General features: G+C 38.8%; 2 protein-coding genes and 1 pseudogene across 6 annotated transcripts in view; 1 reads left to right on the top strand and 2 right to left on the bottom strand.

The window, feature by feature from the left end:
- Positions 1 to 13,229, bottom strand: part of GTF2E1 (general transcription factor IIE subunit 1) — a 36,105-nt gene extending 22,876 nt beyond the window's left edge. Inside the window, exons 1-2 of one of the 5 annotated variants that reach the window (XM_019448494.2) lie at positions 13,120 to 13,229; positions 7,671 to 8,137 (exon numbers count right to left, since the gene is read on the bottom strand). In XM_019448494.2, coding sequence (XP_019304039.1) covers positions 7,671 to 8,118 — 448 coding nt within the window. In that variant the 5' untranslated portion in view covers positions 8,119 to 8,137; positions 13,120 to 13,229. The other 4 variants (XM_019448488.2, XM_019448491.2, XM_019448490.2 and 1 more) reach the window with 4 other exon arrangements.
- RABL3 (RAB, member of RAS oncogene family like 3) overlaps positions 13,161 to 24,775 on the top strand; it is a 37,754-nt gene continuing 26,139 nt past the window's right edge. Inside the window, exons 1-2 of the mRNA XM_019448495.2 lie at positions 13,161 to 13,221; positions 17,599 to 17,690. Coding sequence (XP_019304040.1) covers positions 13,176 to 13,221; positions 17,599 to 17,690 — 138 coding nt within the window. The 5' untranslated portion in view covers positions 13,161 to 13,175. The remainder of the gene's footprint in view (positions 13,222 to 17,598; positions 17,691 to 24,775) is intronic.
- LOC109266453 (glyceraldehyde-3-phosphate dehydrogenase-like) lies at positions 23,454 to 24,706 on the bottom strand (annotated as a pseudogene).

The raw sequence follows: 24,775 nt of genomic DNA, 5'->3' as shown, positions 1-24,775 counted from the left end.
AAAGCAAATTTCTTCAGTTTAATTGGGCAAGGGGAAATGTATGGAAAAAGGAACTGCTATTATAAAATAGCAACAGACATAACAAGAACATAGTTATATATTTCCTATAATTATTTGACCTTTAATAAAAAGGTACTTAAAAAACTATCCTTTAACAATTCACTGCAGAACATGTATTAACGCTGTAAAATACTCACTGCTTTGCATGCAGAAGAAAAAAAAAAGCAATTTTAACAAATTTTTTAATTCAGAAGAAAAATTCAAACATATTTGTGATGTATCAAGTAAAACCCCACACTCTATAACTCAACTTATCAATGAAACTGGCTTCTGTCCTTCCATAAATGGGCACTTGTAGATTTGGTATAATCATACAATATTCTCAGATTCTGGAACTCACTATGAAGGGGAAAAAATATACTATGCCTGGGAGGGAAAACAGCAAATTGAAGTATAGTACTTACATAAATACTAAAGTCTGCAATAAATTATCTAAATTAGGCTTAAATCGAATCCATCTCAACATGCAGTGAGCAGGCAAAAAAATCTGTGGTTTTGATACAATTCTTTGAAAGACCATAATCAATAGGATATTATATGCCAGCATCAAACTAAAGTGCAACTTTTCACAAATTAGCTTGCATATAATCAGCATCAAAATACAAAAAGGATACAACTCACCAAAAGTTTTATTTAAGAAAAGAGCCCTCAAATCCTCATGATCAAAGCAACATAATTTTTTTTTTAATCAGACCTAAAGGTTTTGAAGAGGTGAGAAGGGTAAAAGAGAGAAGACACTTGTTTCTTTACTATCTTTTGTAACTTTCTGTAAATTGCTTTTATTTTTTAACTTAATAATCGCCTCCCCTTACCCAAAACAAATCCACACTTCTGAGTTTTCCAGTATGCTTTTCTAATGAAACTGTCCTGGGCAAGATTCCAAATCAGCAAATGAGTCAAATAATCCTAGAAATATTTGTGTGTGTGTGTGGTTGTGTTATTAGCATTTCAGGAATTGAAAATACTGCTTATAAGACATCTCCTGTCCTAAGTAGAAAGAAGTAAGGACAGGAAAAAGTAGCCTGCTGTATGAATATAAACATCATTAACAAGTCTTAAGGAGTCTCACAAATACAGGACCCTAACAGTTGAAAAATATTGGTTAAGGAAATTGAGGAATTTTAATGATATGGGGATCAAGAAACTGATCTGCTTATAAACCAAAAAGCTTTACCTGCAGTCACAAGGCAAGAAAGGACTCACGATTTAACCCCAAATTTATATATGAAGATCCCAAGTAGATATGGAGTTTACTTGATATTCCAAGTGACCAGAGACAGTGGAACATTGTAGCTGTTTTTAAGAGTTATTTACCAGACACTTATTTTCTTTTACAGTTAGTTATTAAAGACTCCTTTAACACTAATCCGTCTCTTCTAACACTATTAATACTAATGTATCTCTATTTTCATGGAGCCACACAAAACAAGCTGAATATTCTTTCCTGATACTCAACCTACAACATCCTAGAAATCTATACAGCCCCAGATTTATTACTTGGTAAGATCCTCCAAACCCTAGAGTACAGCACAAGCATGTGTAAGTGTACCCACACACACATCATTAGATGAGTTGAGCCAGAAAAATTAATCTCTAAATTCCTATTTCTAAAAACGTATTATATACATAGTTATAAGATTCTTTTTTTAATTTATTCAAAAGTTTATTTAAAATGTGATTCTCGGGGTGCCTGGGTGGCTCAGTTGGTTGAGCGTCCAACTTCGGCTCAGGTCATGATCTCACAGTCCGTGAGTTCGAGCCCCACATTGGGTTCTTGTGCTGACAGCTCAGAGCCTGCAGCATGCTTCGGATTCTGTGTCTCCTTCTCTCTCTGCCCTTCCCCACTTGTGACCTCTCAAAAATAAATAAATGTAAAAAAAAAAATTTTTTTTAATAATAAAAAAATAAATAAATAAAATGTGATTCTCAGTCTCTAGGTAAATTCAGTAATAGGGGCTTCCAAACTATTTCTAATTCAAACACTTAATTTATCTCCTTGGGGCGCCTAGGTGGCTCAGTCGGTTAAGCATCCAACTTCAGCTCAGGCCATGATCTCTCAGTTCATTAGTTCAAGCCCTGTATCAGGGTGTCTGCCATTGCACAGAGCCCGCTTTGGACCCTCTGCCTCTCTCTCTCTCTCTCTGTCTGCCCTTCCCCTGCTTGTGCGTGCCCTCTCTCTCTCTCTCTCTCTCCCAAAAATAAATAAACATTAAAAAATTTTGTTTTTAATTTACCTCCTACTGATCCCCGACAAAACTACAGTGCCACATATGCCTTTAAAGAAATACAAAAACTAGGGGAGCCTGGGTGGCTTAGTCAGTTAAGCATTTGCCTCTTGATTTCTGCTCAGGTCATGCATGATCTCACGGTTAGTGGGTTCGAGTCCCACATTGGGCTCTGTGCTGAGAGTCAGAGTCTGGAGCCTGCTTCGGATTTTGTGTCTCCCTCTCTCTCTGCCCCTCCCTGCTCTCTCTCTCAAAAATAAACATTAAAAAAATGTTTTAAAAAGAAGTATAAAAACTATATTCTTTCACTCACTATTCCCACTACTGAGAATTCTTCTCAAGGAAAAACTTAAACATTAAAATGCCATATACATAAAAGTGTTCAAAGCATCATATCTATATTAACAAAATATAGATAAAAACAAAGTGCCCAAAAGGGGTGGAAAGGAAAATGAGGGAGGAAGAAAATCACACCTAGTAAAGCATATTTTGAACACTAGATAGAAACAGGAGAGTTTGGTACATTAAGGAACCAAGAGATTACAAACTATTCTTGGTTACCATTATAATTATAGGTCATATGCAAAAGGATAGTGGTTTGCGGGTAATTTTTTTTCTCTTCAAAATTTTCTCTGGCATTATGGCTGCATTAATTTTTAAATGAAAAATATAAAACTACTTCCATATCATCGAATCTTAAAGGAGAATACAATCTTCCCCTTCCTTTCGGGGAAGCTTGTTGCTGACTTTAACTTAGAAGGGCCATTAACTGAGGTGCCTGGGTGGCACAGTTGGTTACGCGTATGACTCTTGATTTTGGCTCAGGTCGTGATCTCACGGTTTGTGAGATGTAGCCCTACAACAGGCTCTGCACTGACAGGTGCAGAGCCTGCTTGGGATTCTCTCTCTCCCTCACTCTCTGCCCCTCCACTGTGCGTGAGCACGTACCCTCTCTCTCTTAAAATAAATACACTTTAAAAAAAAAGTGCCATTAGCTAAATCACCCATGGTTGAGACTACTAAAGTAGAAATAAAAATACTAAATCTACCTACATGGCCAGAAAGCTTGCTAAATCTAAAAGATGCTATTTTGCTGATTTGAGGGATTTCATGTCATATGGTCTTTGTTTTGATTACATAAAATTCCCATATTTCACTAAAAGAGCTGGTTTTGCCTGATTAAGCTTCTGAAACCAGAGACTAATGGGCAAAGGCTAAGCCATTCCATTTTAAAGAAATAAAGTATCTATACATACTGTAACGGAAAAACCTTAGCCTTTTTTCTTTCCATGTAGCAAGAAGCCCAGTTCTTCCCTACTGTGTATTTCTTCCCTGTGTGTCTCCTTTACTAGTCACACACAACACTTCACTTCTGACACTTCTGGTCCCCAAATGTGTGGAGGTTTTACCCCAAGTAATTCCCTGTGACACCAGCTGGATGTCCTAACATTCAACTCAGTTATGGCTACCTGGAGAGAGCATCAGAACCCACAGGCTGAGGGCTTAGTCCTACAAGACTGTCCCCTCACCCCAACTTCAGATGCCAGTCACAAGCCCAAGTTACCATGGGTGCTTCTGACCAACCAGCTATAGATAGAAAGTTCCAACGAACAAGCTCCTCCTTGGATTCAGTTAATTTGCTAGAGCGGCACACAGAATTCAGGGATATACTTACTAATGTTTACCAGTTTATTAAAGGATATGATAAAGGATACAGATGAATATCCAGATGGAAAAGATGTGTAGGGCCAACTATTTAGCAAAGCGTACCAGGCTTCCCTGTCCTCTCGGAGTGCATCACTCTCCCTGCACCTCCACATGTTCACTAACCTGAAAGATCCCTGAATCCCATACTACTGAGATTTTTATGGAAGCTTCCTCATGCATGGATGATCACTCATCAACTCCATTTTCAGCCCTTCTCCCTTCTCAAGAGAATAGGGGGTGGGGCTGAAAATTCCAAGCTTGGTCTTAGCTTGGTCTGTGACCAGCCCTCATCCAGGAGCCATCCAGGACCCACCCAGAGTGACCTCATTAGGACAAAAGACACTCTTATTACCCAGGAAATCACATGGGTTTCAGGAGCCCTGTGTCAGAAACAGGGGTCAAAAGCCAAATATTAGAATAAAAGATGCTATTTGTGCTCTTATCACTTAGGAAATTATAAGAGTTTTAGGAGCTCTGCACAAGGAACTGGGAGCAGAGATCTCACACAGACCAAGCATCAAACATTTGGGGAGAGTTCAACCCAAGAATACTAATGGCAAAATCTAAATGGGAAGTATGGAAAGAACCTAGAATCTTTAGGGAAAAGAGAAATGGGGTAAGGAAAGGCTACGAACTGAAGCAAAAAGATCACTGGCTTATGTGAATAAACAATGGTAAAACAATTCTTGCTGAATTCAGAATTTCCTGAGCCTAGAACTTCTGGATGCTCATCTAGGAGTCATTATCCTTTGTCCAGTGGCAGGGAGCTGCCCATACACTTGAGTTAAAAATTTTTTTCATGGAACTAATTAAGTCTAGAAAGCTTCAAATCTAATTCCTGAATGCCCCCTAATTACTGATATAAACCACAGTTCAACCTAATAATTGTTGAGATGGAAATGGAGACAAATGCCTATCAGATTTCCCCATCATTTACTCAGAAATATCATCAATCTCCAATAACAACCTGGAAGAAATAGAATAGCTTTGTACAAGACTGGGCTTGAATGAAAACTATAATTCTATCAATTTAAAGAGAGCATAAATATTACAATAGAAAAAGTTCCCTCCTTCTCCTCTGATACACATACCAAATGTTTATTTCCCATCTTCTTTAAAATGGGGGTGGGGCATGAATAAAACAGAGGAAGGGAGCAAAGAGAAAAAGAGACCAAGATTTCTCAAGGGAATGTATAACCAAGGGATGATGTCAAGGCATTAATAGTGAAAAAACAAAACACCAGAACTGACACAAAAACTGGGGCCTAATATCACCCAATCAGCACATTCTCTCCTTAAAGGCAAAGTCCACATGAAAAACCAAATTATAATAAAAAAGCAGGTATATTTTCAGAATGAAGTTCCCCAATGACTACAAATTTTCAATCATGATACCTTAAGACACCTTCACTAGGGAGACATAAATGGCAATTAAGTTGACTGTGCTGTCTGATCAGTGACTCAATATCCCTGATTCAAATAATCTTGACTATATTTTGATATTAGGCCATCTCCCACACAGTCCAACTATTGCTGACAACTAGTTTCATTCAGACACTAACCTTAAGCGAAATACAAAGAGCATTATAGATCAATCTCCTACATACTGATTTATAAGTAGTGGAAATACTTCCCTTTAGAAAGTCTCATGAAATTAAATAAGTATCATATGAATAAATGTAGAAGCACATTACTTTAGATTACCCTCTCTGAGGGACTGGATTACACCTACTACTGTAGTCAAAAGTGACAAAGACAACCACTGTAACACCAATATCTGCCAAGAATCACAAAACCAAAACCCAGAGCTCCTTTAAGAAATCTGCTAGAGCGAATGGAAAAAATGATGAGAATTTTCTAGTCTATTCTGAAAGAGCTCCAGATACATTTTATAACATTCCTCTATAGCACACTCAAGCAATTCTTATATTCAGGGTGGTTGAAATTTTCTTACAACCAAGATCTCTTCCTAGTTAAGCCCTTTCAAGGTAAGCAGGCTCTGACAAATTAAACATTTAATACAAATGTGACTTCTTTAAATTACTTTTCATCTAAAATGACTGCTTCACAATAAATAAGAAAAGTCACCGGCTATTTCTAGTTCTTTAGGTTAATAATCTTAATTGATATTTGGATTATTTCTCATTAAAAAATAATTGCAAAATTCTCTTAAATAGACAATACATAACATATACAAAAATTAGAAAATTAAACATACATCTTTTTTTTTTTTTTTGCAATAGAACATTTCATGTGTGAAAGTTTACATTTTTCAGATAGTTTTTTAAAAGGCAGATCTATGAACTAAAAAGTACCCTATACTCCTGAATTCTACCATAACAAGGGGACAATCTAACTTACCAGCATTGGCTCTCTATAGATTTTTGCCTCTAGAAAATAATACAAAGTTAATCCACCAAATAATTACCAAAACTGTAGACTCTTTTCCAGTTTACAAATGACAACAAGACAAAATTACTATACAACCCAGCACTTTAAAGTTTCTGATGTTGGGGTACTTGGGTGGCTCAGTCGGTTAAGTGTCTGACTTCAGCTCAGGTCATGATCTCACTGTTCAGAGTTAGAGCTCCACATCAGGCTCTGTGCTGATGGCCCAGAGCCTGGAGCCTGTTTCAGATTCTGTGTCTCCCTTTCTCCCTCTGCCTCTCCCCCAGTCGTGGTGTCTCTCTCTCTCAAAAATAAATAAACATTAAAAAAAATTTAAGTTCCTGATGTTAATACTAGGCATATTGTGTTTTTAGAAAATGCATGTTTTACAATCCTGTGTTGATAAGAAAAATCCTTAAAACCTAAAGCATTTAATTAGATGAAGCAAATTACAGATCATGTTGACAATTCTCTTCCACTAATAAACCTGCAAAAGGTGCCCCTCTTATTTCATCTGGCTGACCCTTATCTTTTAGGTCTCAGCCAGTACTTCTTCCAGAGGCCTTCCCCAAATGCAGATTAGAGGCCCTAGTTAAATACTCCTAATAGAACTTTGTACTTCCACTAACAAAGCATTTAGATACATTGTATTATAACTTTCTGGCAGTGACTGATACAAGTAGACATTCAAATAAATGTTGAAGGAAGAGGTCAAAGAGGTCAGAATGGCTTCAAAGTGGTAGAGAAGCCAACCCTTCAGATTAGGCTACAGCTGCAAATAAGGGGTTGAGGGTGGGAGCAGAGGTAGGAGGGCCATGGGTGATAGAGGACACTTCCTTGTGAATGAAAAAGGCAAGCTTCTAAAAGTAGTATGACAGTCAAACAAGAAAGTAAGACTAAGAATGACCATACACGGACTTACGAATCCGTTCAATTTTATAATGATATGCATGACTGGTTCAAAAATTAAACCAGGGACGCCTGGTGGCTCAATCAGTTAAGCATCTGACTCTTGGTTTCAGCTCAGGTCATCTCACAGTTCATGGGATTGAGCTCCACCTAGGGCCCCAGCTCCACATCGGGCTCCACACTCTCAGCACAGACCCTGCTTGGATTTCTCTCTCTTCCTCTCTCTCTGCCCTTCCCCAGTTTGCATGCATTCTCTCTCTCCCTCTCTCAAAATAAATAAATAAGCTTTTTGAAAAAATTAATAAACCAATTTAAGAAATACATAGTTTATTTTTTAAAATTACTTAAAAGAAAGATTCATAAATTGGAAAAAAATCTCACCTGTCATAGGATCAAAGAGCTGATTAGCTTCTAAGTCCGTAAAAGTACTACTACAGACAGGACATTTGAAGGAAGCCCGGTTGGTGGAATCTCTCTCATCAGTTTCAATCCTCCTTCTCATGTGGTCCAATTTATATTTTACCACGTTAACAAGAGTACGATAATTAATAAAGTAGTAGTTATGGCGAGTGGTTTTCCCATCTGCAGCAGTCTCTACCCTCATTCTGCATTTGATGAACTTATCTCCCTTTAAATTATTCAAAACTGATCGAAGTTGCTTCCGATCAAACTTGAGCAGCTCCAACATATCCTCCTCTTTCACACAGGGGTTCCGGATCAAGATGTCCAAGGCCAAAGCATGCTCAATGCCATAAAACCCCCGGATCACGTACTTGGCTAGCCTCTTCAATGCTGCAGGAACCTCGGTGAGGACATCTGGGTCTGCCATCTTTAGCAGCAAACTTCAACTTTAAATAAACCAAATTCAGGGGAAAAAAAAAAAAAAAAGGGATCAGAAGGACATAGTAATCATTTTAAATCTAGAATTATCAACCCAATAGGGAGCTGGTAGTTACCACCCTTTGAAGTGCCACAAAGGTATCTGAGACATCGTTTTAAGACTTATAGGGGTGCCTGGGTGGCTCAGTCTGTTAAGCATCTGACTTTGGCTCATGTCATGATCTCACGGTCTGAGTTCGAGCCCTGTGTCGGGCTCTGTGCTGACAGCTCACAGCCTGGAGCCTGTTTCAGATTCTGTGTCACCCTCTCTCTCTGACCCTCCCCCATTCATGCTGTCTCAAAAATAAATAAATGTTAAAAAAAAAAAAATTAAGAAAAAGGCTTATAAAGCCTAAGCATTTAACAGAAAACAAGATTTTCCTTTACAGTACACAGATTATACTTTAAAAGCTTCACATATTCCTTAAATGGTCATTTTCATGATCTACTGTGCTTGATTCTAAAAAGAAACTTATTACCAATAGCAATGTTGTCTTATATCAAGCCCACTTTATTTCAGAAAAAGAAACAAAAAAGATAAATGAAGCCTCACTATTCTTAATGCTATAATCTTTGGGAATGCTGGGAAACCCCTGAAAAATCTATCAGCATATCCTTAAAGTGTCTTTATTTCTTTTCTTGAGAAAAATTTTCCTACCAAAATCTATTCTAGGAGGTTTTACATAGTCATGCTTTCACAATAAAATCACAATAAACCAATAAACACATAAGTAATCACCAGATGGGTGTTTGGCAAAATTACTGTTATAAATCTGAAAGAAATTAACACTTGGATCCAGAGAGCTTTACCAACCTTGCAAAGTTAAATCTGATGATCAGTTGAGTAAACAGTCAAAAAAAAACAAAACAAAAACAAAAACAACTCAAGATATCTTTAAATACTGGATCCCTTCTTGCAGGACGAAGTACCCAGTTCTCACGTCATGACCCATAAGGCTATCTTCTACAAGCCCACACTGGCATGGGCTAGATTTTCACATGGCTGTTAAAAAGCCTGTGCATTGGAATTCAGTTAGCCTGAGTTTTAGTAGCTGTGTGATCCTGAGCAAATTCCTTAAAACAACTTCAAGCCACATTTTACTCTCTGAGAAATAAGGATATTAATTACCTCAGTGAGGTTATTGTGGTGAATAAATAAGAATGTGAAGCAATATGTGTATTAGGAAACACTTGTTGATAAGGGTAGCTCCCATGTTGGTTTAATCATTAAATCAATACGTGACAGCCAGGCTATCCACACAGACTATGTCAACACTTCCCTACACTATAGGGAAATTTTTAAGAGGCTATTGAACTCTTTCAATAGAGAATCACATTCTTTTATTAATATTAGTTTCTATTGAACCTTTTGTTTATAATCAGTGGTTATCAACAGAATCAGATTTAATACCTTTTTTAGAAGAAATGTCTTTATATCCACAGTACTATACTATCAAGGTATTCCTAAACAACCAATCTATACACATATTTTGGGGGGGAAATATAATGCCCTATGTGTAATAAAGGAAAGTCAGTTACAGTATTTCAGATTGTAAATAATCAGGCAGGAATGACTATATATAAGAGACAAAGCAGGACCTAGATCCAAACCTATTGTAGTCCTAAAACATTCCTGTCATCCCAAGGCTGAAGGATGCTGAGCAAGTACCTGAGTTGAACACAAAAGTAGTATCATAGCATACTACCAGATGCATTTTGTTCTCCTTTCCAATTTGACCCCAGTTTTTTGTTTGCTTTGTTCTACACGCTCAACAGTTGGCAAAACATAACATACAGCCTCTAAAATATCTAACAAACGAAAAATGGCAGACAAATGTCAAAATAAATTACTTTTCCAGTATTATTTCCTAATGTTATATTGCCCTCCCTGACCTCCCACTCCATAAGCTCCATATTCTAGACCAATGGTTCTCAACCCTGGCTGTAAAGCAGAATCATCTGGGGAGCATTTAAAAACACCCATCCTGGGCCCCATTCCCAGATATTTTGTTTCAGCTGGTCTGGGAGAGCCAGGTTAGGCATAGTGTTATTTTATTTATTCTGTTATAACCTGTTATTTATTCTGTGTTCCAACACACAAAGTCTCTGACCACTGTTCCTGATAAATTTGGTGAGTGGCTACTACATGTCCCCCCAATACACATTATCATTTTGCCTGTCTCCTTTGCCTGAAACACCTTAGTGGGCCCTACAGATTTAAGCAGGGAGTGACATGAGGGACTCTGCAGTACAATAGTTTTGGTTTAGAATCCCCGCTCCACCATTTCCTACCGGTGACGTTAGAAAATTCTCAGTTTCCTTATCTATAAGTGATTGATAGCACCCTCCTCGTAGATTTGAAGTACAGATTACCTGAGATAATTCATGTAAAGTGTTCTGCTTTCAGGGCTAAAAACAGAAAAGTGCCATTAAATACGGGCATTGATAATAATACCCTCTATTTAGAAAAGTGACTCTTGTAACAATATGAGAAATGGCCATAAGTATTGAAGATGGAGCCACTGCAAAGCTATTAAGAGCCATGGTAACCAAGCCTAAACTAAGGAAGAAAGGACAGGATGAATGAAACTTACTACAAAAACAAAATTAAAAGAATCTGATAATTTATTGGAAATGAGTTACAGAGTGGGAAAATTTTAAATAGCTATTTGGGTTTGTTTGTTTGTTTGACAACACTTTTTATTGTGGTAAAATACACATAACACAAAATTTAGCAATTAACCATTTTGAAGTATACTGTTCAGTGGTATTAAATATATTCATACTGTGGCACAACTATCCCCACCCCCATCTCCATAACTCTTTGCATCTTGTAAAACTGAAACACTGCACCCATTAAACAACATACTTAATATTATTAAATGACATATAGTTATGTGCTTTGAGCCAGTGTAGAGAACGCTACTACTAAGAAAAATGAGTTAACACCTGAAAGAGGAACAGGTTTGGAAGAAATGAGGCATTCACTTTTAGATGCTTGTCTTTGAGGATATACCACAGAATATTCTGTGAAGATGTCCAGCAGGTAGCTGAACAACTGAAACTGGGGCTCAGGAAAGAAGTCATGCTGTTCCAGCTTATGCAAAATCTCTACATTCTAAAATCATCCTTCCTGACATTTTGTTCTCTCCTCTATCATTTCTACTTCCCCACTTAAGCTGAATCTCCTACTCAGTCTTTGGATTTATCATGTTACTTAAGTCAGAGGTCTCAAACTGGCAGCTTCTGTCACATTGTTTGACCCAAAGAACGTTTTGAAGATTCTCTGAATTAGTCATCAACACTGAAAAATCGTGAAATTTCACATAAATTTCAACTTTAAGCTTGAAAGTTGGAAATATCTGAGGAAAAAAGTGAGATCATGTTCCCACAGGGAAACAATAACCTGAAGCTGAAGAACAGTTGATGGTTTTAAACAGGGAAGGAGCTTGGCTGGCCTCTGGAGACTTTTGAATGTGTGACCTTTCGGCACCAACCTGTTTCTTCTTTTTTAGCCTCACAGTCCATCAGTCACCTCCCAGCCTCACCTACCTCCCTAACACAGTCCAGACCCCCAAGGGCAAGTTGGTTTGGTCTTTGAACAATGTATTCTCATCATACAAACATTTAGCCAGGCACAGAGTTGGAGAAACAAAGTTGAAATGCATCCCTTCTCTGCACTGTTGACCCTTGTCAGCCTCATCCCCAGCCACACTGGCATTCTCTCAATTCCAATTCCATAAGCCACACATGCTTTCTCCACTTCCAGGCCTTTGCACATACTGTTCATTCTGCCCACAAAGCTAAGCTCAACTCCCTTCTCCTAATCATCTTTCACATATAAAATGATGTTTCTCAGGGAGACCTTCCCAGATTCCCCCTAGTAGCTTAAATGTTCCCCTTTCACACACAGCACTTCCCCTTTACTTCTTGCAGTAAATAGAGTTGTACTGTCTTCATGTCCGTCTCTGAGACCAGGGCCTTTATCTTGTTCACCACTTTCTAGCACCCAGCACAGCTAGTCTAGCACTTTCATAAAACTTCCAGGAAGTCTCCTAAGCACGTGTTCAAAATGCCCACCCTGCCAGCTTCCCCCAATTCACTTCCTTCACTGCTGCTTCCAGAGTAGAAAAAGACTACTGAAAACCCTCTCCTTTAACCTCAAATGGTTTTAAGCAGGCGGTGACAGGATTGAAATTCGCTGTTTTAAAAGGTTATGCTACAGGATGTAAAACAAAGGAGAAAGGAGCGGATGTGGGAATCCAATTAGATTATTTCAGCGTACCACTATTCTGGTTCTAGAAAACCATGGATCCTATACGTCTGTGCTTTTTTTCAGTTACCATGTTCCATGGCACTTTCCATACCTTCGTACATAAAGCGGCAGAATCACCGCAAAAACTGCAACCGGCTGCCCTCCACGAGCTCGGTTCTGAGCTCGGTTCTGTAATGTTCACTCCTCCCCGCTGAGAGCCCCCGAGCCCCTAAATTCCCTCGGACTGTGCCAGGTGAGTCCTGGGGCCACACTCGGCGCAGCCAAGCCCGTCCTACCCGAGGTCGCACACGGGCCGCTCCGGGGTCAATGGTTCTTTGGAGGACCACGTCAAGAGAATAGCTAAGGGGATGCGGGTAGCTAAGGAGAAAGGAGAGAAAAGGGGGAGAAACCCTGAAATGCGACGCCGGACGAGGGAATCGAGAACAAGGAACAGGGAGCAAGGTTTACCAAAACGAATCTTCGAACACTCCCACTACAGCTTCCCTCAGCGCCTCAACTACCGGCTTAAACGAGCCACGCCACTAGTGCGACAAAGACAATTCCTTATTCCTGCGACCAGCTTTGGAATCCACCCACCACTTTTAACCGTACCGGCCAATCAGCACAGTGAGGCCTCCGATCAAGACAGTCACACCCCCGATTAGCCAATGAAATTGAAGACTGTCTCTTCCATACCCAGCTCTGGTTGGCCTACCATCCCGGAACAGGCGTTAACTCCGGGCTGTGGCAAGATGGCGTCCCTGGATCGGGTGAAGGTACTGGTATTGGGAGACTCAGGTGAGCGGCTTAATCCACCTCTAGAGTTCCTGACACTGTTGAGTTATCTGATAACCCTCTTCCTTCGCTACTCTCCCGCTTCTCCAACGAACTGGCTCTGACCGTGGCTGAAAGCCCTCTCAAGGTCTAAAAACTACACTTCCCAGAGGACTTTGCTCTGACGAAGGTGGCGTTGCAGGTGGGGGGCGCGGAGCCCCGACCTTTCTCCGCCTTCGCAGCTTTCCAAGCCGGTCTCCCGGGCGACCGCATCCTAGCTTGTATTGCCGATTCCTTTGTTTTAAGAGATATGCAGACATTGAGTATTGTATTGGGCGCTGTAAGAAACATACAGAAGCTGGGATCGTGCCTTCAAGAGATTTTGTTCATTACGGAATTCAAACATGCACTAAGAAAAATGACACTGTTCCAACTGCTTTACAGATATTGACTCATTTAATGTGAGACCAGCCCTATTAACCCCATTTTACAGATGAGAAAAGTGAAGAGGAGAGATATAAATGACAGAAGCTGTTTGAACCCAGAGTCTACGCACTTAAACACTAAGTCATGTTATGAAATGAAATATTGGGTTGTAGTCCTGTTTTAGTCCTGTTTTACTCTCAGCTGGGCTTCTTGATTTCTTCGTTCTCTTTAATCCTAATTGAAAACCTATTATGTACTAGGTTGTAAGAAAAAGAGCAATTAAGATAAGGCTATATTATGAAACAGCTAGGATTTAATGCTGAGGTCAATTTAATCCTAGTGTTAAAATTCTTCTTTTGACACCTTGGACTTTTGAGAACTAGAAGTGAGGTCTGCATTTACCCCTCTCACCTCACTACCATTCTCTTTCTTACCATAACTTCCAGCCCTGTGCTCATTAAGAACTTGGAATAAATGCTAACCTTGCATTTCGTGGATGTCCTTTTCTGGAGTTGACCTCTGAATGTGTGCTGTAAGCAAAGACATTATGCAAAATGCATGGAAGATATACCATGGAGAGGATACACCCTAAACAACTTGAAAACTAGCCTTACAGACTGTAAACAGTTGTGGTGGAGAGGAGGAAGTTAAGAATGTTTCCACATTGCCTGAAGATTATTTGCATTCCAAAATGTTTTATAGATAGCATTATTTAATATCCCCTTAAGAAAGTTGCATTATGAAATTCTTTTCATATAATCCAAGTTATCAACTCCAGTTCTTTAGCTTGAAGTGATGCTGAAGTTAATGAAGTCACTCAGCTAGTAATAATGGTCTAATGGGACTTGGCAAGAGTATAAGCAAGTAGAATTTGAGACAAATTCAGAGCTAACGTGGTTCATGATGTATAAAGTGGGCTTTCTCCCTCATTTTTAATTCACTTTTCTATCACATCTAACCAACGCTTGATGTTCCATATTGTTAGAATTAGTCAGTTTTTTTCTTTTTCACAAAAATACTTAAGTACCTGTTACATAGCAGGCACTAGAGTAAGTGCTGAGGCTGTAACTGTGAAATCAATGCATTACATAACAGGGTTGAATTGGCTGCTGCATTAAATGTGGAAAAATGATCAGGCAATTAGTAAGCTTTTCTTTTTCCTGATAGCCTGGTTGTAAAACAGAAGACACAGTCACGCCCACTTGATTGATCTTGTCACACGTTCACGGACATTAGGCTATGCATGCAAAGTCGGTTATTGCCTTTTTGTCATTTCCCTTTTAACACTGATTTAATAACAGGTAAGGATATGCTTTTTACACTTCATCTGCCTTTGTATTCAGACTTCAAAGTTTATTTTTGAATAAAGTCTTATTTCCCCTGTGAAATGTTGAGGATTTCACAAACATATAAAAGAATGACTTGAAATGTAGAGATTTGTTTTATATCCCCTAGAGATAGTTGATAATTTAGTTAGGAATCCTGAAAGTCTCACTAATACACACATACGTTTTTCCTCTTTGTTCTTTCAGAGATGAGAGATATGCTTAACACATTACCAGCAACTATATTTGGAACTGGCATTTATTTAATTATATTGGACTTTTTCCCCTAAGCAAATCAAGGGCATTCTTTTGATCTAATTCGATTCTAATGGTAAAAGCATAGAATTAGTACCTCCCAAAATTCTTAAAGAAATGAATAGTCAGCCAATTTTCTTGGCACTTCAGTAGTTCTTACTGCTGACAATCTATCCAGGGTTAGTCAACTCTTCCCACCCAAAGCAGTTAATTCATGGAGAGCTATACAATATTAACTGCATAGAGATGTTTGCTGACACAGTTAAGCTTAACTAGAAGCTCAAACCTTGCATCAGGCTGGTAATCAAGCGTCTAGATATATGTCTCCAACATAGACAACCTACATGGAAACACCAATCAACAATATGCCCTAAAGGTCACAGATGTCAAATGCAGTGCAGTAAATACAAAGACAGAGCCAAATTTGGGTACTCAAAAATCTAAAAGTCTGTGTTGAAAAAAATAAAAAGAATTGAAAGGAAACCTGAGAAAATGTTTGATTCAACTGCATGAGACAGCTAATATATAAAGAGGTTATGTAAATTGATAACCCTAAACCCATTAGATAAATGGGCAGAGAACATCAACAGATAATTTCGTAAGAGAGGAAAGACAACTGATTAACAAAGATTGTAATGGATATCTTTACCAGAAGGTAAAGAAATGCAGACTAAAGCAAGATGTCACTTTTTTTTTTTTTTATCAAATTAACATAGATGAAAAAGCAACAACATACATACTCTTGAGGTGCAACAGGATCTGCAGGCTTATATGTGTGGCTGGTGGCAGAGTAACCAGATGAAAGTTGTCAACATATATCAAGAACTTTAAATGTTCATTTCACTTCTGGAAGGGTATACTATGGAAATCATTTTAATTTGAAACAAAAATTTAAACAAGTCTTTTCTTAGCATAGTGAAAAGTTCAAAACATATCTAATAATGAGGGAATGGTTAAGTAAATTGTTATGTCTACTCTCTGAACTACTATGGAGACATTAAAAATGTTTCTGAAGAGATACCTGGTTGGCTCAATCAGTTGAACATCCGACTTCAGCTCAAGTCATGATCTCAAGGTTCTTGAGTTTAAGCCCCACATCTGGCTGGCTAGCAATCAACGCAGAGCCCGCTTCAGACCTCTGTTCCCCTCTCCCTGCCCTTGCGCTCTCTCAAAAATAAATAATTTTTTTAAATGTTTATGAAGATTCTGTAATAACATGGAAAAATTTAACCCCTAAATAAATATTAATTAAGGCACTGTTCTGGAGACTGGAGATGAAAACAATGTGTAAAACCTAGTCCCAACCCTCAAAGAACTTAAACTGAGTGAATAAAAACTATAAACAAAGAAGTGTAATAATATGTTTTTTAAGTGCTTTGTAGAAAAATGTACAGGGCACAGAGGAGACCCAGAGGATGGTGGATAGTGTGCTTAGTTCTACCTTTGTGTAGTTGAAGAAAACTTTAGAACTAGAAAGATGCTGAGTCTTGAAAGATTAATTCACCAGGCCAATTTGGGAGCGAAAATGAATGGGCAGGATGGGGAGAATATTTCAGACCAAACCAGCTATGTAAACAAAGGCGGGTATTGTCTTTAAGTTCACCATGTATATATTCACAATAACAACCTACTTTTAGAAACCCCCTGCTAATGGTATTAAATAAACCTACATGTTGCTATTTATAGGTCTCTTCAGGCCGTTTTTCCTTTTTTAAAATTCATTCCAGATTGTCTGTAAATATAAGTCTTTATAATAAAAAATAAACATAATTAATAGGTTCATACACAGTAATGCACACAAACAGGTGGCCTAAATTTTTGATACAACTAGTGTTACATAAAGATTCACCAGCTATGCTTGTTACAGTGGCATCCCAAAATGCTGTTAATTGAATGAGTGACTCTACATACAGGTATACAGAAGAACTCATTCTCTTTCTTCTTCATCTAGATCTCCAAATGCTAGTTCTAGCATTAATAACTACATTATCTTGAACCCAGTGGGTCTACAAGAAAATAAAGTTCTGCCTTAAGGTAAAGGACCATGATGTAGAAGAGGGAATAGAGTAGTTCTCTTTTCCCAAAGGGTCAAGTCTGAGCCAGGTTGTTGACTGCCTTTTAAAAATCACTATATAGGAGAACTAGAGGGTCTAAATATGAAATTGTGAAATGGTGAGTCCCTGTCACAATATTCAAGCACAATTTGAGAGAACCACTGTCTTTAACCATCTTCTCTGTATCAATAAAGCTTATTAAGTGGTTGGTATGGTATGACTACCCTTCAGCCAACCATACTTTACCTATCATTATTACTGCATATGCTCAGTCTTACTTTTGTCATAAAGGATATTTCAGCATATCTCTTACATGACTAGAGTTCTTAAATCTTTTACAGGTGTTGGGAAATCTTCACTGGTTCATCTTCTGTGCCAAAATCAAGTACTGGGAAATCCATCATGGACTGTGGGCTGCTCAGTAGATGTGAGAGTATGTGTTTCCGATATTTTAGTTTTTCTTTAGTCATATTAAAGATCAGTCCTTCAAACTACATGATCAAATTATAGTACTGTAGTCAAAACTGATACTAATAGCTAGGCTTTATTAAGTACCTACTCTGCGTTAGATACTATGCCAAATGCCTTGTATGTCTTTTCTTATTTAATCTTTTTTAAACTGAGACATAACTGGAGAAACTAAGACATGGAGAAGTAAACTACCTTGATCAAATTCACTCAGTGCAAAAAAAGCAGAGTTAAGATTGGATCCTAGACTTAACCCAGTCCATGGCCATACCACCCTGAATGCACCTGATCTCTATCTATCTAAATAGTCTTAATCCAGAGACTTCTGTGTTAATTACTGTGTTATATACCCAGAGTTCACTTAACATGCTCCATAAATAATTCTATCTAATCCTTTGGCACTAAGACTGACAACTTGGGGCTAGAAATATAAAGTCAAAAGCTTCTGGAGCCTTATGTCTGGGTCTTCTTCTCTTCCACTTCACATTTAGCAAACTTGGGTACAGTTTCCTAACTCTCTATCTTCCCAGATACTGTTGGTCTTTGCTAATCCAAACTAGTCCTGTCCAAGTGTCTCTTCTGCTAGCATACATCTCTCCATTGACTTAAGAAATGAAAAGGGAAGGAATTGTAATTAGTTCAATTGACAGTTATTTTCCTTCAGTTCTTTGAAGCTGTTGTCCCACAGACTGTGACTTATATTTCTACTGATTAGAAATCTTTTGTCAGCCTAATTATTATTCCTTTTTAAGGTAATTTCTTCTCTCTAGTTGCTTTTAAAAGATTTTTTTTTTTTTGATGTTCTGTAGTTTTGCTAACTTATGTCTAGGTATGTGTTCATTTTTAGTCATCCTGTCATAAGGTTGTGCCTCTCCTGTCTGTCTTTATTTTTCAAATTTTTTAGCCACTATCTGTTGTCTTCCCTCGTTGACTCTGTCTTCTCCTTTTGAACTTGTATTAGATTTTTTTTAATGTTTATTTATTTTTGAGACAGAAAGAGACAGAGCATGAGCAGGGGAGGGGCAGAGAGAGAGGGAGACACAGACTCCGAAGCAGCTCCAGGCTCAGAGCCGTCAGCACAGAGCCCGACGCGGGGCTGGAACTCACGAAGCGCGAGATCGTGACCTGAGCCGAAGTCAGACGCCCAACCAACTGAGCCACCCAGGTGCCCCAGAACTTGTATTAGATTTTTATTCTCTGTATCTTTTAATTGTACTTACATGTTTTCTGTTTTTTGTTTCTCCTTTGTGTGTTCTGGATCATGTATTCATATCTGCCTTCCAGTTAATTAAGAATTTTTTGGGGCGCCTCGGTTAAGCGTCTGACTTCGGCTCAGGTCATGATCTCAGATTCGTGAATTTGAGCCCCGCATAGGGCTCTGTGCTGACAGCTCAAAGCCTGGAGCCTGCTTCAGATTCTGTGTCTCCCTCTGTCTCTGCCCCTCCCCCACTCACACTCTGTCTCCATCTCTCTCTCAAAAAATAAATAAACATTAAAAAAAATTTTTTTAAAAGAATCTCTTCAATTATGTCTAATCTGCTTTTTAATATATCCACCAAGTTTTTCATCTCAGTAACTATAATTTTTTATTTCTAGATATTCCTTTTGGTTCCTTTTCAAATGTCAAAATCTTTCAAAATATCCTGACCTTTCATTATGGTTTTACTTTTTATTTTATTAACATAGTATTTTATGGTTTCTTTTGGATTGTTTTATTTTTTTCTGAGTGGGTGATTGATATTCAACTTGCTGTGTATGCTGACTATACCTCATGAAAATGTATGTCTTTGTATGGTTTATAATTCTTTGAAGATGATCACATCTTCAGCAGGATATTTTTTTTCTTCTTCCCTGTGGAAATTTTGTGTGCTTGTTGTGAAAGTACAGTACCTTTTCATTTCTGTTGCTGCCAGAGCCCTAGGAATTTCAAGGGTACTTACAATTTTACAACTAGGAGTCTCCATGCCACCTAGATAATGTATATTCTTTAAGTTTCCGATTCTAGTACAGGCCTGTGGTTTTCATTTTTTGTGGACCCTCTATCTGTTCTGTACCACCCCTACCTGAAGTCCCTGACAGAAAGTTTTTCCTACTTTCCTGAACCAGTGGACAGTTCTTCCTACTCTCTTTGGGCAGCTCACCAAGGGTCCAGATTTCACGAAGGGAACTGTAGTCTGGTCCTTGTCACCCACTCATATATATTCTGCCTTAGAAGCCAGAAAACAGGGGCACCTGGGTAGCTCAGTCAGTTAAGCATCCAACTTCATCTCGGGTCATGATCTCACAGTTCATGAGATTGAGACCCATGTCGGGCTCTGCACTGACAGCACAGAGCCTGCTTCACATTGTCTGTCTCCCTCTCTCTCTGCCTCTCTCTCTCTCAGCCTCTCTCTCTCTTTCTTTCTCTCTCAAAAATAAATAAACATTAAAAAAAAAACAAAAAACAGAAAACAGATCTCTATTCCTGGATGGACACTAAAACTCCAGGGACCAGCCCCTGAAGCTGTCTCCTCTGAATCTGGGTCAGTTCCCACTTCTCACTCTAATTTTAAGTTCTTCATTTCTGGCATCTCAGGATTTCCCTTTCTTTTTCTTGAACTTGTCCTCTTTATTTTATAAAAATATTTTTATGGCATTTCTGTGAATTTGAAGTCAGAGGGGACCTGTATGTGTCATTTCATCCTGCTATGTTCCCAAATTCTTGGATATAGGAGAAAAACAAATACTAGATAATGAGTTCATTTGGCAACTTGCCAATAGCAAGTTCTGGACCGAATTTCCTTTTGGACTTTTCACAATCCCTTTCTGTGGGAAAGCATAATGTTGAAAAGAAACTTAGATTTAAACTCCCACTTCCTGGGTCAGTTCCCATATTGCCTTTTGCTTCCTCAAGAGTGACTTTAGAGTAATCACTTTACTTCTCTGAGCCTTAGTTTATCCTCTACAGAATATAGGTAAATAATGCCTGCTTTAGCTAGGCTTCAGGTTTGTAGGTTATGTTATACTGTGACTGATTTTACTGGAATGAGTCTGGTACTAATTGACTCCTATAAAGCCAGGCTGGCCTGAACTGCATTATTGTTGAAGAATGGGGCATATGGAGGTGAAAGTTATAACTCTTCACTGTGTCTTGAGCTAGTTGGTCTCTGTCTTTCATCTTTGAGAAGAATGCATTTCTTGAATGACAACATAAGTGAAAGGCATTTGTAAATGATAATCTTAAGGAAAGTTGTCATAGACATGTAAATTGTTTTGACTACTGTTGTAATAAAGTAAACAGTTCTTCCCTCTAGCAAGAATGATTAAATCTGATAAAAACCGTTACCTAAATAGCTTGGAATACTTTCTTCTGTAGCAGCTTTTGTATTGAGTTATAGCTTCTATGTTATTGAAACCAGAGAGAGGGTATCTCCAGAATCCAGGTAGATGTGTTAATACACTCTTTTCAAAACTCTTAGAAACAATTGTCTGTTTTAGCTCATTTTACATCTAAGAGCTTACTAAAAATAGAGATAATAAAGGTGATAATGTAATTGTTTAATTCAAGTATTGGGTGCAACTAATGAGCTTAATGTATGTACTCAGTAATTACTAACATTTTGGATTTAGTATGCATTGGAGAGGTATTCATAACTGAATTGAAGGGAAAAGGGAAAAGTTTTATTTTACAGTATTCTTCATTCATGACTGTCTTCTAATTTTGTTGCCCCAAGTCTAATGGGACTAATATAAATGCATGGCTACTCTTAATCATGAAAACAAGACTTACAGAATTTTAATCTTTTCGCAAATTATAAATAAGGAAATTGACTCGTAATTTATTGTTCACTTTAATGGGATTTTAACTCTCTAATTTACACATTGCATACAATCAATATTTATTGACTTCCTCTTTGGGCAGCATAATAACGTGCAAGCACTGAGGAGAAATTTAAAAAGAAAAGACAATCTCTATCCTCACTAAGAATGTGAAGTAGGATCTAGTAGGTGGCACAAAGTTCATATATATGAATAATTTTAAAAATAACATACTGGGGTGCCTGGGTGGCTCAGTCGGTTAAGTGTCTGACTTCAGCTCAGGTCATGATCTCATGGTTCGTGGGTTCGAGCCCCGCATCGGGCTCTGTGCTGACAGCTTGCTCAGAGCCTGGAGCCTGCTTCGGATTCTGTGCCTTCTTCTGTCTCTGTCCTTCTGCCTCTTTTGCACTCTGTCTCTTTCTGCCTCTCAAAAATAAATAAATGTTAAAAAAATTTTTTTAAAAGAAATAAATAACAATAGTACTGAATGATGGCTTACTTTGCCTAAGCACCGATTTTACAAACTAATTCAAGTGATTCCCACAACAACCTTTCCAGATAGGTGCTCTTAGTGCCCCTATTTGATACATGAAGCAGTAGAGGCACAGAGGTGTTCTGTAGCAGCTTTTGTCTTGTCCAAGGTCACATTGCTAGTTAGTGATGGGTTGGAATTCAAACCCAGGTGGTCTGGTTCAAGAGCCTGTACTCTTGAGCACTATTCTGTACTGCCTCATGTTCCAGAATGGTATAAAGAAAAAAGTATTCTGCTGTTAAATACAGTAACCACTAGACTAATCGTGGCAATTTAAATTTAAATTAAATTAAATTAAAATTTTAGTTCCTCAGTTAAACAAACTAGCAACATTTGAACTGCCCAATAGTAACATGTTGCCAGTGGTTACTGTATTGGACATTTCCATCATTGCAGAACATTCTGAGACAGCACTGATAGACAACATTTATAGAGAAGGTTAAGTGTTAATAGCAGTTCAAGAGAAAAAGTTGAGGTGCTTGTAAAGAATGGAAAATTATATTGGGTGTCAATGATTGAACAGGTGGCCTGGACAATGGACAAATAGACTGACTATTCCTCAAGAAGGAGGATATATATTATAGGTGAAAGAGAAGTAAATGATAATAAATTCACTTCTGGATATGATGAAGGGAAGTATCTATGAGCTCTCCAACTGAAACTGTCCAGAAGGCATTCAGAGATGAGGTAGGGAAGCTTAAGAGAGAATTCTAAATTGGACTCATCTATATAGATATAATCCCAGACCGTGAGATGGTGAGTTTTTCCAAAAAGTGAATTTAGAAAGAGAAGACCTGAGAGAAAACCTTGGGGTGTATTTGGAGAGTTGAAGATGAGAAGAGAGGTCAGAGAAAGATTGATCAAAGAGGTAAGAAGATAGCCAAGATGATGAAATACCACAAGAGTAAATGGAGATGAGAATTTCATGAAGGAGAGAATGAGTTTTGATATGAAATGCTATAGAGGTGTAAGAACTGAGAGAGAGGGAAAAAATGGTGATGATGAAGTCATTCCTGACCTTTGACCTTTGACCTTGCAATGGAAAGTTAGTAGTAGAAACCAAATGATGTGAGTAGGCAAAGAGGAAATAGAGACAAGTTTAAATCCATCTTTCACAAAGTTTAGAGGTTAAATAAAGGAGTGAATGGGTACAGAATAGAAGGGAAAGCGACAGTCTTTTTTTTAAAAACAGTCTTTTTTTAAAAAAAAGTCTTTTTTTTAAATGTGAGCTTGGCTAAAGGCAAAATAAGATTACTAGAAAGGAAGAGGCAATTAGCAGTAACCTTTATATTTTTCATTCATCCATTTGTTCCTTTAGTACATATATTACATGCCTCCCGAGTTTCAGACACTGCAAGGAATTGGAAGTATAGCAGCAAATTAGACAAGTTTGGCAGTATACTTTTTTGATGGTACATGACAAGGTAGGGGTCCCCAAACTCCTCCCCTTCTTTGGGGGGTCTGGAATGGAAACTGTATAGAGGTCAGAAGATTCTCAGTGTGTTGGGGAATGGATTGGGCCAAGGACTTCCCAGCAGCTGAGGGCCTCTCTCTTCTTGCTTTCATTGGTGCTGGTGGTCCAGGGAGCTCTTACTCCTTAGAGCCCATGTGGACCATAACGTCTACCACCCATTGCCATAGCCAAATTCATTGTCATACCAGGAAATGAGCTTGACAAAGTGGTGATTGAAGGCAATGCCAGCCCAGCATTGGAAGAGTGGGTGTCACTGTTAAAGTTGCAGGAGACAACCTGGTCCTCAGTGTAGCCCCAGATGCCCTTAAGGGGTCCTCTGATCCCTGCTTCACCACCTTCTTGATGTCACTGTGTTTGGCAGCTTTCTCTAGGTGGCAGGTCAAATCCATGACTAACACGCTGAGGGTAGGGACATGGAAGGCCATACCAGTGAGTTTCCCATTCAGCTCAGGGATGACCTTACCCATAGCCTTGGTGGTGCCAGTGGAAGCAGTTATGATATTCTGTGCAGCCCTGTGGCCATCATGCCACAGCTTCTCAGAGGGACCACCCATGGTCTTCTGGGTGGCAGTGATGGCATATACTGTGGTCATGTGTCCCTCCATGATCCCACAGTTGTCACAGATAACCTTGGCCAGAGGTGCAAAGTAGTTGGTGGTGCAGGAGGCATTGCTAACAATCTTGACGGAGTTGTATTTCTCATGGTTCATGCCCATCACAAACTTGGCCACTTCAGCAGAAGGGGCAGAGATGATGACCCTCTTGGCCCCATCCTTCAAGTGAGCCCCAGCTTTCTCCATGGTGATGAAGACCCAGTGGACTCCACAACATACTCAGCATCAGCATCACTCCATTTGATGTTAGTGAGATCTTGCTCCTAGAAGACAGAATTAGGCTTTCCATTGATGGCAAGTTTCCCATTCTCAGCCTTGACTGTGCTGTTGAGTTTGCCATGGGTGGAATCATACTGGAACTGTCCATGTTGTTAAGGTCAACGAAGGGGTCATTGATGACAACAGTATCCACTTTGCCAGAGTCAAAAGGAACCGTGGTGACCAGGCGCCCAATATGGTCAAATCCATTTACTCCAGGCTTCACCATTGTGTCTCAGGGATGTGGCTGGCACTGCATCAGAAGATGTGGCTGTCTGTCAAAGGGGGAAGAGCAGGGGCACCTGGATGGCTCAGTTGGTTAAGCGCCTGACTCCTGGTTTCGGCTCAGGTCATGATCTTACAGTTTGTGCAGA

The sequence above is a fragment of the Panthera pardus genome, unplaced genomic scaffold, assembly GCF_024362965.1.
Source record: "Panthera pardus isolate Hobbes unplaced genomic scaffold, ASM2436296v1 HiC_scaffold_16, whole genome shotgun sequence".
NCBI classification, from domain to species: Eukaryota; Metazoa; Chordata; class Mammalia; order Carnivora; family Felidae; genus Panthera; species Panthera pardus.
This window is presented reverse-complemented; position numbering and strand designations above follow the sequence as displayed.